Genomic DNA, 12,680 nt, shown 5'->3' with positions numbered 1-12,680 from the left:
GACTGCCGACAGATTTATGGCCAGCGACTACCGACGGGTTAGTTTAATGTTTCATTATCGGGTGCCGCTTATCGTTCAGATTGCCATCCGCTGTCATTATTATGCGCAGCTCGTTGCACACGCCATCGTCATGATGAAGATACGAGTGGCAATCACTCATCCGCCGTTCGTGCCCCAAACGCTTCTTGCCGCCGCCGCCGAGTAAAACACCTTGCGCAAGTCGGTCTTCTTTAGCAGTGGTTCACATTTATTTGCGACACTTTCGTCCTTTATAGCACATTTGTTTATTGTCTCCTTTCGGTTGCATAAGTTCGGCTTCAAAAAATACAACGCTTTCAACGCACATATATGTTCGTATGTTCGTAGGCTCGTAGGTTCGACATGGTATATCTAATGTAGAGCTAAGTGTAAGCTTAATGTACAAAAGAACTACTCAAGACGCCTCGACTACGGTGTAAACTTAACAGCGAAACTAACTTTAATCATTAAACTAGGAGTGCTAAGGCTAAAATCTAGAAAACGAGCTTATCGAATAAAGCGGAGTGGGAAACCAATGAAACAGTTTATACAAACATTAACGGCTAGCTACAAATTACAAAACTAAGCGCTCGAAAATACTTGGAATCAAATGGCAACTCAATCAGAAGTCACACGCACACACTCACTCGCCCACACAACACATGCCTCGATATTGTATATATATATATATAGTATATGGAGCTATAGTCTTTTAACCAGCGTAGTTTTTGTAGGATAGTGTAGTAATCGTAGTGGATAAGGTAGCTTTACAACGACGGATAGTTCAGTGTTTGTATTCGAAATTGCAGCGAAGCTTTGGGGCTTGGGTATGGGTTTGGATTGGGGATTACGACCACCACTGGTAGCGCTTAGTAGAAGGACTCGTGCGATCCGTCCAGGCACTGGCTGGCCATGTGGAGGGTCAGCGCCTGGTAGGGCAGCGGCTTGCCCATGCTCAGGTTGGCGGTCACGTAGACCAGGTAGCTGGAGCCCGGCATCAGGTTCAGTATGGTCTCCGTCTCGATGTTGTCGGGACTGTGGGGGAGTGCATCATGTTATCATATTGTTACATATAGACTGTGCCAGGACCCACCTCTGCTGCCTCTCCCTGCAGGTCATCCACTCGAAGTTCCTGTACTGCATCACCCGCTTGGGCACAAAGTCCATGCAGTAGTTGGTGAAGTCCACCACGCTGCGATTGCGCTGCGGCAGGTTGAACACAATGATGCAGTAGCTGCAAGTACATTTAGTTTAAAAGAAGGCACACACAGAACTCCACATTGGCGCTTTACCTCAGCTCCCGTTCATCCGGTGAGCCATTCCAGGCAATGGTGGCTCTACTGCACCGCGTCCGCACATTGAAGACTGTCGTGTTCTGCGGCAGCTCGGGCAAATCCCGGAACAGAGCCTCGCTGCTCAGGGCCACCTGGGAAATAGGAGTAAACATTACTTTGGGCCGGGCTACATAGTCCGCGGACTGATGGTCTCCCTACCATGACCTTCTGGGCTCGCAACGCCTCGTCGTCGTTGCTGGGCTCAAACCGCATGAGATAGCGCTCCCCTGGTAGGACTCCCTTCTGTCGAATGTACGTGGGACTGTAGAAGGCCTCCGTTTTTCCCACCTCGCTGCGTTGGCGCAGCAGCTTCACCCGGATTTCGCTGCCCGAGCAAGGGATCAAAAGGTGCCTCATGAACGGCTCCCCCAGCTGGCGAGTCGTCTGCGGCACCTTGAAGCTGTACACCTGCTTCCCGTGCTGTCCTCCGATCTTGAGTTGCATCAGAGCCTGCTGCTTCAGGGCCAGGGGTTGGGTGCGGTTGAAGTTTACCTGGCTGCTGGCCAGTCGCAGGGTGAGGTTCTGCCTACCCTGGTGGATTCCGAACAGGTCCAGATGGTAACTGCTCCTCGGGAGAAGGCGGCGCAGCAGCTGCTGGCGCCTCTTCCCCGTGCACACGATGTGCACATTCTGCCGGGGATTAAGTCTCCTTTCCCGCTGGGGTGGAGCACCCCAAATCCCTTCCAAGGGACCGCCTGCGGCGCAACTGGGAGTCATGGGTCGCTGGTCCGTGTAGGCGGACACCGCCTGGCAGAAGTTGGTGAAGCTCATCCGCGGCGTGTCCATGGAGAGTCTCTGAATCACCAGGCAATAGTGCATGACATGGAAATCAAACTTGCTGAAACGATTTTGAATAATGATAAGTAAGTTATACTTAGATCCTTGCAATAAAAGCATCTAGATCTCACCTCCTCTCCCACTTGACGATCATCTCGCGCTTCCGCACGCGGTTCTGGGTGCGAATGGCGATCCGGTGCGTGGCGTTGAGGAGGGGCCAGTCGTGCTGCGGATGCTCCGCCAGGGCGTCCACCTTGAGGGCTCCCGAGTGGCGGGCGAGGACGAAGAGGTCGTACTGGCCGCGTAGGGCGCAGGGCAGCACCAGACTGCCCACAGCCACACCTGGCCCTGGTGCCACTGCTGCGGGCCGTAGGGGGTTTCCTGCAGAGGCGGTGTGGTGGAGGGTTAGCGACGGGTTGGTGGTACGCGGCTCCACAAAGGGGCGGACTTACCTGTCTGATTGTAGTACATCTTGCGGCCCACGGGCGCCGAGAAGCGAATCGTCAGCGGCGTCGAGTCGTTCAGGTTCAGCACAAATCTGGAAGACGGAGAACGAGATGAAGGCGGCTCTTCAAGGGGCGGAGTAAGTGAGCTGTTAACGCCCTTTGTCAAAAATGATGACACTAAATTATCACACGCAATTTGTTTGCCGTCTGTCTGAGCCGAACTGAACCAAATGAGTCAGCGGCTTTTGGCCATACCCTGACTGGAGGATCAGCTTGGTTAGATGAGGCGTATGTATGGACTGCTGCCTTCTAACTTAACAATAACTAATCAAATTACAATGGTGTCAAAAAGAATGCTTTTTGTATCTCTCACTGCATACTTTTAGTCAATTTTGGCTTGCAAGTTGGTTTGATTATTGGTCATCCGAAAGGGTATACCCTCTTCGGCTGCCCTTGTCCTTTCGCCAACTTTGTTTATCCATCTTCGCCGATGCCGCTGCAACTTTGTTGCAAGCAAAGATTGAGTTCAAGTCCCCTGGGCGCTGGCCCTTTGCTAAACTTGCTGGCTCTTGTATTGTAATTAAATGCGAAATTTACGAGCAATTTTTCTAATGACAAACTGCTAAGACAAATGAGCTCGCCGATACACCCACATGGACACAGGGACACAGGGAGCTTCGAGCTGGCAAGGATGCAGTTGCCAAAGGGGCAGGACAGGATGGCCATTCTATTGCAGCAAATGACTCATTGACTTGGCGCGATGGCCGGCCATCTCGAGTTTTATTTTTATGACCGGCTACTTCCGGCCAACGCCATGGGCCATCCTCCTCGTCATCATCCCCCGCAATCCGGACGAGCGAACAGAAGTTGGTGCGCCACATAGCCACATAGCCATATAGCCATTATACCATGCAGTCCGTCGTATTTTTGGCCGCCCTGCCAAAAGGTTCGGATTGATGGAGTGTTTTAATGCATTTCGACCATTGTTGGCGGCGGCGCCGCTGCGACTGAGCAAATATTTGCTTTAATTTAAGCCTTGCATGTTGCAATGGCGATTGTTTGTTGTTTTCTGCTGTTGTTCCTGTTTCTGTTGTTGTTGCTGGGGGCATCCTCGTTGTCGGCACGCTGACAGCAGTCAATTATACAAGGAAAACATCGGCCAAAGGCGAAAGTTGAATGCGCTTCCGAATGACTTAATGCACTTTTACAAGTCAGCAGTGGTTGTTTAATGGACGGATTATCATATTACAGCGATTTGCGATGGATCAGTCAGAGGCACCGAGTGGCTTTAATACTTCTCCAGACCCCTAACCGATATACCCGTGCAATCAAATGTAGGACATCAGTCACATCGCCTTCCCACTGAAACTCACACCAGCCGCAGTTAATTCGCAATTGTCCGACGTGACAGAAGCAATAATGTGGTGTAATAATCCGGGTGTCATCATCATCTTCTTTCTGGGACAGACTTTCAACCTGTGCCAGGGCATAGTGAATCCCTCGAATGAGACGGCCAACACGGTGATCTTCATGCTGCCCGAAAAAGACTTGGGACCCGATGTGTGGCAGGCCGGAGTGAGCTGCCTCGATAGCTTCGCCCAAATCTTCTTCTTTCGCAAGCCGACGGAGCGCTTCACCAGAGCCTATAACTTGATGCTGACGCACGCCTTCAATCTGTCCAGTCCGGCGGATCAGATCCAGGAGGGATTCAGCAAGCTGATCAACGAAGCAGTAACGAATCCAGGTCCGCCGGACAGGGAGGAACTCTTCCAGATGCGCGTGGCCAGTGATTACAACATCACGTATAGGACGAAAGACCAGGGAGAGCTGATCCTAGCGGACAATTATGTGATAGTGGTGGACTCGGTGAATCGATTAAAAGAGCTAATGGCGAAAAAAATAGCCAAAATGCGATCCTGGAATCCAGGAGCGCGTTTTCTGGTGCTCTTTCATAATGCTTCTTGTCGGAATTATCCTCTTCGCGTAGCCTCCAGTATTTTCAAGGACCTCATGGAAATGTTTTACGTGCACCGAGTTGCTCTTCTCTATGCCAACTCCTCCATGAACTACAATCTGCTGGTCAATGATTACTACAGCAATGTAAACTGCAGAATTCTGAATGTCCAGAGCGTGGGCCAGTGCCACGATGGCCAACTTTACCCCAATAATGCTGTCGTAAAGGCCTCCATGCAGGACTACGTATCAGGCTTCAGTCCCAGGAACTGCACCTTTTTTGCCTGCTCCTCCATCTCTGCTCCCTTTGTGGAGGCCGACTGTATCCTGGGACTGGAGATGAGGATCCTGGGGTTCATGAAAAATCGACTGAAATTCGATGTGAGTATTGGACATTTACATACTTAAAGATCCTATTTGCTTGTCCAGCTTATTGTGCTAAGCTAACAATTACCCTATATTCCACTGGTAAGGTAAACCAAACCTGCAGCCTGGAGTCGCGTGGTGAAATGAATGGCCCAGCTAACTGGACTGGCTTACTGGGGAAAGTCCAGAACAACGAGTGCGACTTTGTCTTCGGCGGCTATTATCCGGACAACGAGGTGGCGGACCACTTCTGGGGATCCGATACCTATCTGCAGGATGCGCACACCTGGTACATAAAAATGGCCGACAGAAGACCCGCCTGGCAGGCGATGGTGGGCATCTTCGAAGCCTACACCTGGATTGGATTTATCCTGATCCTAATAATCTGCTGGCTCTTCTGGTTCGCCCTGGTCAAGATTCTTCCGGAGCCGAAGTACTACCAACAGTTGAGTCTGACTGCCATTAATGCCCTGGCCGTATCCATATCGATAGCCGTCCAAGAGCGACCCATTTGCGAGACGACGAGGCTGTTCTTCATGGCCCTGACCCTGTACGGCCTGAACGTGGTGGCTACGTACACGTCCAAGATGATAGCCACCTTCCAGGATCCCGGCTACCTTCACCAGCTGGACGAGCTGACGGAGGTGGTGGCCGCGGGTATTCCCTTCGGTGGCCACGAGGAGAGTCGCGACTGGTTCGAGAACGACGACGACATGTGGATCTTCAACGGATACAACATCTCGCCGGAGTTCATTCCGCAATCGATGAACCTGGAGTCGGTAAAGTGGGGCCAGCGGTGCATCCTGAGCAACCGGATGTACACGATGCAGAGTCCCCTGGCGGATGTCATATACGCCTTTCCCTACAACGTCTTTAGCAGTCCGCTGCAGATGATCATGAAGGCGGGATTCCCCTTCCTCTTCGAGATGAACAGCATCATCCGCCTCATGCGCGACGTGGGCATCTTCCAGAAGATCGACGCGGACTTCAGGTACAACAACACGTACCTCAACCGGATCAACAAGATGCGTCCCCAGTTCCCGGACACGGCCATCGTCCTGACCACCGAGCACCTGAAGGGACCCTTCTTCATCCTGGTGGTGGGCAGCTGCTGCGCCGCCCTCACGTTCCTCGGCGAGCTAATGATCCACAGCTGGCGAACCCAGCTGGACAGCACGAGCGAACAGCAGGACAGGAGGAGGGCCAGGAGGCGGAGGAGGAGGAGGAAGGCAGCAAAGGACAACCGCTGGCAGCGCCAAGTTCAAGTGGCTCCAGTCGTTCGATTTACGCCAGTCAAACGACGCAAAGTTTTCCAGGGACAAACAAGTCAAAAGTAAACTAACCCAAACTAACTCCCTAGCTGGCTGCGATAAAATTGACTCAATTCACATAAATTTGCAATTGAGAGACACTGACTCCGACTGGCAATCCCCAAGCCCGTCCCCCGTCCCCCATCCGCCATCCTCCATCCTCCTGCGATGTCTGGGGCGCTTGTCTGGTCTATAGTCTATATAGTATGGCATAGTGTAGCATAGTATAGTGTGGTTGGTCTGGTCCGTGCCGTTCGGGTCGCTTCTGTTACTTTTCACGCGAAATACTTAAAATCAGAGACAAAATTCTATTTTTGCAAACAACAACGGCGGGGAGTCTGTGCCCGTGCCTCTGGGATTGGGCTTGGGATCGGGAATGGAAGTGGAGGCGGGCGGGGCAGTGCGCAGTGGACGACCTCCCCCCGCTTTCCGCAAATTGACAATCAGCCTCAGCTTTCCCAGCTGCTCTGCTGCCGGAAAACTCTGGGCGTAAACAGAGATAAAGAACGAGTTAAGCAGATATCCCTATAAGTGGCGCATTCGCTGATTGCAAAGGAAGTTACTGCAGGGCAGCCAAACAAATATCGCTCGGATATCAGATGGCACAAGTTTCAGTTGGAAAATATCCCAAATGGAATTGAAAGTAGCGCCACGGAGCAGGGACAACTTTTGCCGAATTATGTGAGTTACGGGAGATAAATTCGTTGATTCTTGTCCATTCCCATTGAATAGGTAGTAAAATAGGTTGATGGAGCGTAAACCATTCGAATGACAGCATGGAAGGTAATGAATAAAATGCAAGAAGGAACGCACTTTTAAACCACCAACGAATGACCAGTTGAATGGGATCTACAAAATCTATAATTCATATAGATTTCAGAATTCAAAAGAAATCCGCCAGATACTAGATGTTTGGAGTCATAAATCAGATGGCGCCTTGGAAAATTCCCATGGCAACTTGTTGAGACAATTCATCATCTGTTTCATTAATGGATCTTGTGGCCGACATTGAGTGGCGGATGAGTAATCATCCGACGGCACGGGAAAGCCAAGTGTAAGTGGAGTTCACCCACTAGCCCATTTGTCTCCCGTTTCACTCGTGATCCTGTTGTCGGCCAAGAACATAACAATTATTTGATATCTCTATTATTCCGACTCTGATACTGATTCTGTGAGTGATTCACGCCGCAAACAATGCGAAACAAAGACGCACTCAATTACTCACACCGAAATGGGCACAGTGAGCACTTAGTGTCCGTAATTCGAAAATGGCTTTCCCTTCCCCTTCCTCTTCCCCCGACTGCCCTGCATTTTCCTCTAGTTTTGGGGAAATTTTAGACTATTGAACTATGGCGATGAGTCGTCCGACTAGGAGCGACGCCCCTCTGTCTGTTCGGTTCGCTTTGGCTTGGACTTGGTTGTCTCGCTGCGGATTCTGATTCTGATGTTGATGCTGATGCTGATGCTGATTCCCATTCCGATTCCGATTTCTACTCGGATTCCCATTCCCATTCCGCAGACCCAACCTCAGACGGACTGCGTCTGGCCGAGTATTTTCGTACTCTGACAAGTGCTAAAAATACTATACCCACTACACTCGCCGGAGATCTTTTCTGGCGGCGCAGAACGATGACGACGATGTGAAGTGAAGTGATGTGGATGTGGATGTGGCTGCTGGGTTTGATGATGATGATGATGGGGCATTGGTCATTGTGCGAAACTCAGTTTGTTTTGCTTTTGCTGGCCGGCAAGGTCTGCGTAGTTTTGAGTTGCGGCCCGAAAACAAAAAGTCCAAAACTAAATTATGCTTCGCATTTTATGGCAATTTGTTGCTGGGGCTGTGGCTCCTTTGATGCGCTTACAAATAAATAGTTTCACGCCATAAAACTGTAGATGCGGGCGGGTTTGCCGAGTGCCGGCCGGCAATAAAAGTTGTTTACACGCCCGAGCCTGCGGCGCACATAAAAATGCAACGCCAACAACAATCAAACAACAGCATCAACATATTAACAACATTCTGCCTCCATTCCCTGCACAAATCAGCCGGAAGGGGGGTATAAGTTAGCGGATCGGGTTCGTAACGGAGTGAAAAGTTTGGCCAGTGAATTAAAAGCATTTCATTATGAATAATGGGGAAATACATGGAAAATTGTAAAGGTGAGAGTTCTTTCTCAATTAAATAAAAAGCCAAAAGATAACCAGCATTATTAACCATGTGGAACTAAATAGGTATGCAATACTGGCCCACATAAAATCTTAATCATATTTTAGGACACATAGTGCTAAGAGGTATCCGCCTGTCGGGGCGATTCCCCCGCAGGTAACCACACAATCACCTTTCCGGCAGTTTTGGGGTTTGTTTTGATTTCAGGCCACTGACTGGCTGCCCCAACTAGCGAATGCCACAGGTGGCCGCCAGTGGCATCCGCGTCCTGAATGATCGACTTGCGAATGCGAATCGGGAACTGGGAACTGGGTACTGAGAATGGGAATTGAGAACGCAATGCGAACGGGAGCGCATATTGCGCCGTCGAATTAAGTCGTAAAATTAATATTTATGATTTGTTTGCGCAAAAGTATAATGCGTCCTCCCCTTGATTGGCGGCATGGCGTGGAAGGATACGCACGGGGCCACTGAGAATGGGAATTGGGAATGGAAGTGGGAATGGGAACGGGTATGGGTATGGAAATGGGTATGGGTATGGGCATGGCCTGCTGATTCTAGCAAAACGCTTAATGGTTGCACGCGCCATAAACGCGATTCTTGCCAAAGCTTCGACTCTTTAGCAACAGTGCCAACTCGCTCCTTTCACACGCTCAGCAAACCGGGCAACTCGAGCCGAACGTCACGTACTCTGGTTCTAGCGATGGATCTGGGCTCTCGGATCTCGCATCTCGGATCTCGAGTCCCGCATCTCCGATCTCGAATCTCCAGATTCCCGCTGGCTGGTCACTCGAGCTGCACTTGGGCAATTGGAGCACTCTCGCCGGGTCGCGCGACACCGATGCCCAGTACACACTCCATGCGAGAGGGGGGAAATGCGGAGAAAAAACTCCAGAAACGAACCGAAAAGAAGTTGACGACAAGCCACGACATTAATTTGAATGTTTGCTGGCATTCTGTGGCAAATGATCGAGTGTTATACGAGCCGAGGGCTTCCAGTTTCCCCGCTTCGCAAAAACGGGAAAAAGCCAAGCGCACTGGGTGCACGTTCACTGGAGAAGATGGAAACTGAAATCCCGGAGTCCAGCCAGAGCCTAAGCGAAAACGTGACGGGCCTCTTTTGACCCAGGCCCAAGCTGCGGCCCATCGGAAACCAATGAAAATCGTAAAAATAAGAACGTTACTCATACGCCACGTGCAACGCAGTGGGAACAGTGGGGCAGAGAGAAGTGTGCGGAACTTTGGTGTGCTGGCAGAAACTTTAAAGTGGCTGGCGAAAATCCATACCTGGAGTGCCACAGAAAACCCGGATAATGGAATTTATAAATTAAGGAAGCAATTTAACGAACTAAGAGAACTTTTATCAGAATCCGGATTAAATTATATACTTAAGATCGAGTCATAGAAGATAGAATCCGATCATTGATTAAAGGGGCACACTTAATCAAGAGGTTTCACTAGAATCCCAGCCTGACCCCACAGTGCGATTTGTGGCGGCAGCTGGGAGGACAACAAAACTCGCACACTAGACAAATAAGAGGAGAACACACACATGCACACACACTTTGGGAGGAGCGTAAAAAATCTGGCTGTGGATGTTTTTTGTTTGGCCAGCCACACGTCGTGGTTATAAATTATTTTTTGCTCCTGCTCCCGCCTTTGCTGGCCTTCCTTCGTCTTGGAGAGGCGCCCCTGAGCTTGGCTCCTCTGGCCATCTTTCGCATTTGTTTGGCCGTAATTTGATTTGTGTGGCAGGCGGCGTCGCCAGCGCACTTAGCCGTATTGCTACCCATCATCGGAAGCCCAGAAAGCCAGAAAGCACAAGCCAAATACCGCACTCACCGCTTCCTCTGCCGCTCCGCCAGAGCTATGTGCACGGGCACGTCCACGTAGAGGTCCTCCAGGTCGTCGAAGTCCTTCAGCATCTTGCGGTACCGCTGCAGCGAAGGACACTTCTGCGGCGGAAGTGGCGTCGCCCTGGCCGCTTGCACACCGGCGTCCGGGATCAGCGGGTTCTGGAGCAGCTCCGTGGAGTCCAGGATGATGCGGTTGCTGGCCATAGGCAAGTGGGAAATCTCCGCGTGCAGCGACGTGCTGAGCAAGAGCAACAGCAGCAGCTCCACTCCTGGCGACATGGTGCTCCTTCGCTTTAGTTCACTTTGTATATTTATTTTTCACTTGTTTGGTTCTTTTACTGTAGTTTGGGTTTGGGTTTTGACTAGGTGGAACAACCTTTGAGTGCGTGTTCTGCGGCTAAATTGATTTGCAAATTTCGTTAAATGAATTGCTTTTTGATTGGCGCACTCTATAACTATGTTTTCAATGGTCGGCAAATTGGATTAATTTCTTGTTGGCGCATGTTTATTAATTGAACTAGAGGCAACTTTTGATTGGCGGCCAAAATGTACAGAATAGTCTACTTAATAAGATTAAATTGAATCGGAAACTTTTCACAAAATTAAGCTTTTTCTGCTTGATAATTTATTTCAAGTCCCCGTTTAAAAATGAAACACTCCACTTTCTTAGTAAGTTTGCGTAAGTTTAGTGCTACCGTTAATACACTTGTTTTGCAGAACTATAGGAATAATACTCCCAACATCTCCACCACTCCTAATTACGTTAAAAAGTTTCATGTCTGTAGTTTGCTTTTCCATCGCAATTTTCCTTTGAATGAAAGCATCGCAAATGCGCTGAGATAAAAAATATTGTGTTTCTGCCCGACTTTTAATTCCCTGTCTCCCCCGAAGAGGAATAAATTGCGTTTCGCTTCTAATCCGTAAGTCCGTAAATCCGAAAATCCCGAGATGCGAGGGCCTCGTCCGGAGTCTACCCCAACCACCCTGACTCGTCTCCTGATTCTCCTGATTCTCTGTCCTCCGCTCAATTAAGGCCTGTCAAACCTTTGACACACGTCGCCTGCTGTCCCCCAAAAGCCCCCAAGAATCCCCCAACAGCCACCCACTTTTCTCCTTCGGCCAGAGAATAAAAATGAATTTCCTTGCGACTTTTTTTTGGGGGGGGCGGGGGAGTTTCGCTGTGCGTCGGTTCTGCTCTTTTTGGAGATTCGGGCCCCAATTAATGCGGCTGCAGCGAGTCGATTCTCGGAACTGTTAGATTTGCTAATTGCGGCTGCCGCTGACCTTTCGCCCGGGTCCCACTTTAATTACGCTTCTGCGAATCTGCGTGTGCCGCAACAATTGGCCGGTGGGCGGCGCGGCTGGGGGCGTGGCGGGGCAGGAGCACCACCTGTGGCTGCCGAGTCACGAGCAATTAGCCGATGGCCCACGCACGAGCACTCTTACTTTTGCCTGGCGAGCGAGCACTTTTCATAAATTCGTATTTTGATTTGTGGTCGCACGCATAGTTGGGATTCTTCAGCGGGCACTTGCCGGCGCTTCCCCGACTCGGCGAATACGCGTCCGAATTTTGCGAATTTTCCGTATTTCCGTACGTCCACTCGGAGCACACACGACCGTTTCCCGGGTGCGGAAGTTCAGCTCTTGCCACTTGCTGCCACTTGTTTCCGCAGTATCTCGCCGCTCGTCCTCGTCGTCCGCCTGCCTTGACGTGCAAACGCAAAATGCCCGAGAGTCGTGCGCAAAGAAAGCCAAAAAGCCCGAGCGTCGAGAGCAGGAAGCGACTGCGACGCCAGCGCCAGCGCCGACCGAGGCAGCGGCAGAGGCAGCGGCAGCTCCCAAGGAACGAAGAAGGCCCCAACGAAGTCCCGAAGACGGCCCGAAGTCGCCCCCACGCACACACACTAGCTCGCAAAGGCCGAAAAACGGCAAGACGGAACGGTGCACTGGGGCACCGACTTCTGGATACCCGTTACGCAGTCTTGCCGCCAAAGATGCTGCCTACTTACAAGCGCTGGTCTCACAGTAAGGTGTGCGCCATAAATGTTGATTAACTTTGATTCCAGTAGGAACTATGCTGCATACTTAAGGATTCCTATTAGTTTGCTCTTCCAGTTTATTGTTTTTTCAAAACTTCACCCCATGTTACGAACTCCACCCCAAACGGGGCATACCCCTTCTACCCAGCGATTAACGGGTATGGGAAAAAGAATACGAATACGAATAAGAATAAGCATAAGAAAAACAATACATACACTTTGGCTCTCCCCTAATTAATGCCCTCGCTTTGGGCCTGCCCCATTGATGGCTTGTGTTGCTTTGTGTCGCGCCAACATTTTGATTTTCGGATTTCGTTTTCAATGAAAACCAGAACAAGAACAAGAGCCCAGAATCGGCGGAGCAGCCTGATGTGCGTTGATTTTTATGTGCCGCACGTGACTTTCGGTGGAAAGCCT

General features: G+C 50.5%; 2 protein-coding genes across 3 annotated transcripts; one reads left to right on the top strand and one right to left on the bottom strand.

Moving 5' to 3' along the window:
- Positions 1-224: 224 nt before the first annotated feature.
- LOC117137090 lies at positions 225-11,943 on the bottom strand. Of its 2 annotated transcripts, none has more exons than XM_033298372.1 (8): positions 11,671-11,943; positions 10,211-10,679; positions 2,582-2,667; positions 2,261-2,510; positions 1,512-2,190; positions 1,311-1,444; positions 1,112-1,252; positions 225-1,053 (listed from the first exon to the last, which is right to left on the bottom strand). In XM_033298372.1, the coding sequence occupies exons 2-8, from the start codon at positions 10,501-10,503 to the stop codon at positions 888-890; spliced, it is 1,749 nt and encodes a 582-aa protein (XP_033154263.1). In that variant the 5' UTR covers positions 10,504-10,679; positions 11,671-11,943; the 3' UTR covers positions 225-887. The 2 variants fall into 2 exon arrangements, with proteins under 2 accessions (XP_033154263.1, XP_033154262.1); XM_033298371.1 differs by having other exon boundaries at positions 10,211-10,621.
- LOC117137089 lies at positions 3,995-6,245 on the top strand. The gene is made up of 2 exons (XM_033298370.1): positions 3,995-4,909; positions 5,002-6,245. Exons 1-2 carry the CDS (start codon positions 3,995-3,997, stop codon positions 6,229-6,231), a joined length of 2,145 nt encoding a protein of 714 aa, XP_033154261.1. The 3' UTR covers positions 6,232-6,245.
- Positions 11,944-12,680: the final 737 nt, after the last annotated feature.

The sequence above is a fragment of the Drosophila mauritiana genome, chromosome 2R (assembly GCF_004382145.1).
Source record: "Drosophila mauritiana strain mau12 chromosome 2R, ASM438214v1, whole genome shotgun sequence".
Classification (NCBI taxonomy): domain Eukaryota; kingdom Metazoa; phylum Arthropoda; class Insecta; order Diptera; family Drosophilidae; genus Drosophila; species Drosophila mauritiana.
This window is presented reverse-complemented; position numbering and strand designations above follow the sequence as displayed.

Excerpts from the sequence above, each read along its gene's own strand:
- LOC117137090 (XM_033298372.1), bottom strand. The coding sequence starts at position 10,503 with ATGTCGCCAGGAGTGGAGCTGCTGCTGTTGCTCTTGCTCAGCACGTCG. Across the intron at positions 2,191-2,260 it reads ATCGTCAAGTGGGAGAGGAG|CAAGTTTGATTTCCATGTCA; the intron begins GTGAGATCTAGA and ends AAATCGTTTCAG. Across the intron at positions 1,445-1,511 it reads TGCGAGCCCAGAAGGTCATG|GTGGCCCTGAGCAGCGAGGC; the intron begins GTAGGGAGACCA and ends CCTATTTCCCAG.
- LOC117137089 (XM_033298370.1), top strand. The coding sequence starts at position 3,995 with ATGTGGTGTAATAATCCGGGTGTCATCATCATCTTCTTTCTGGGACAG. Across the intron at positions 4,910-5,001 it reads AAAATCGACTGAAATTCGAT|GTAAACCAAACCTGCAGCCT; the intron begins GTGAGTATTGGA and ends TCCACTGGTAAG.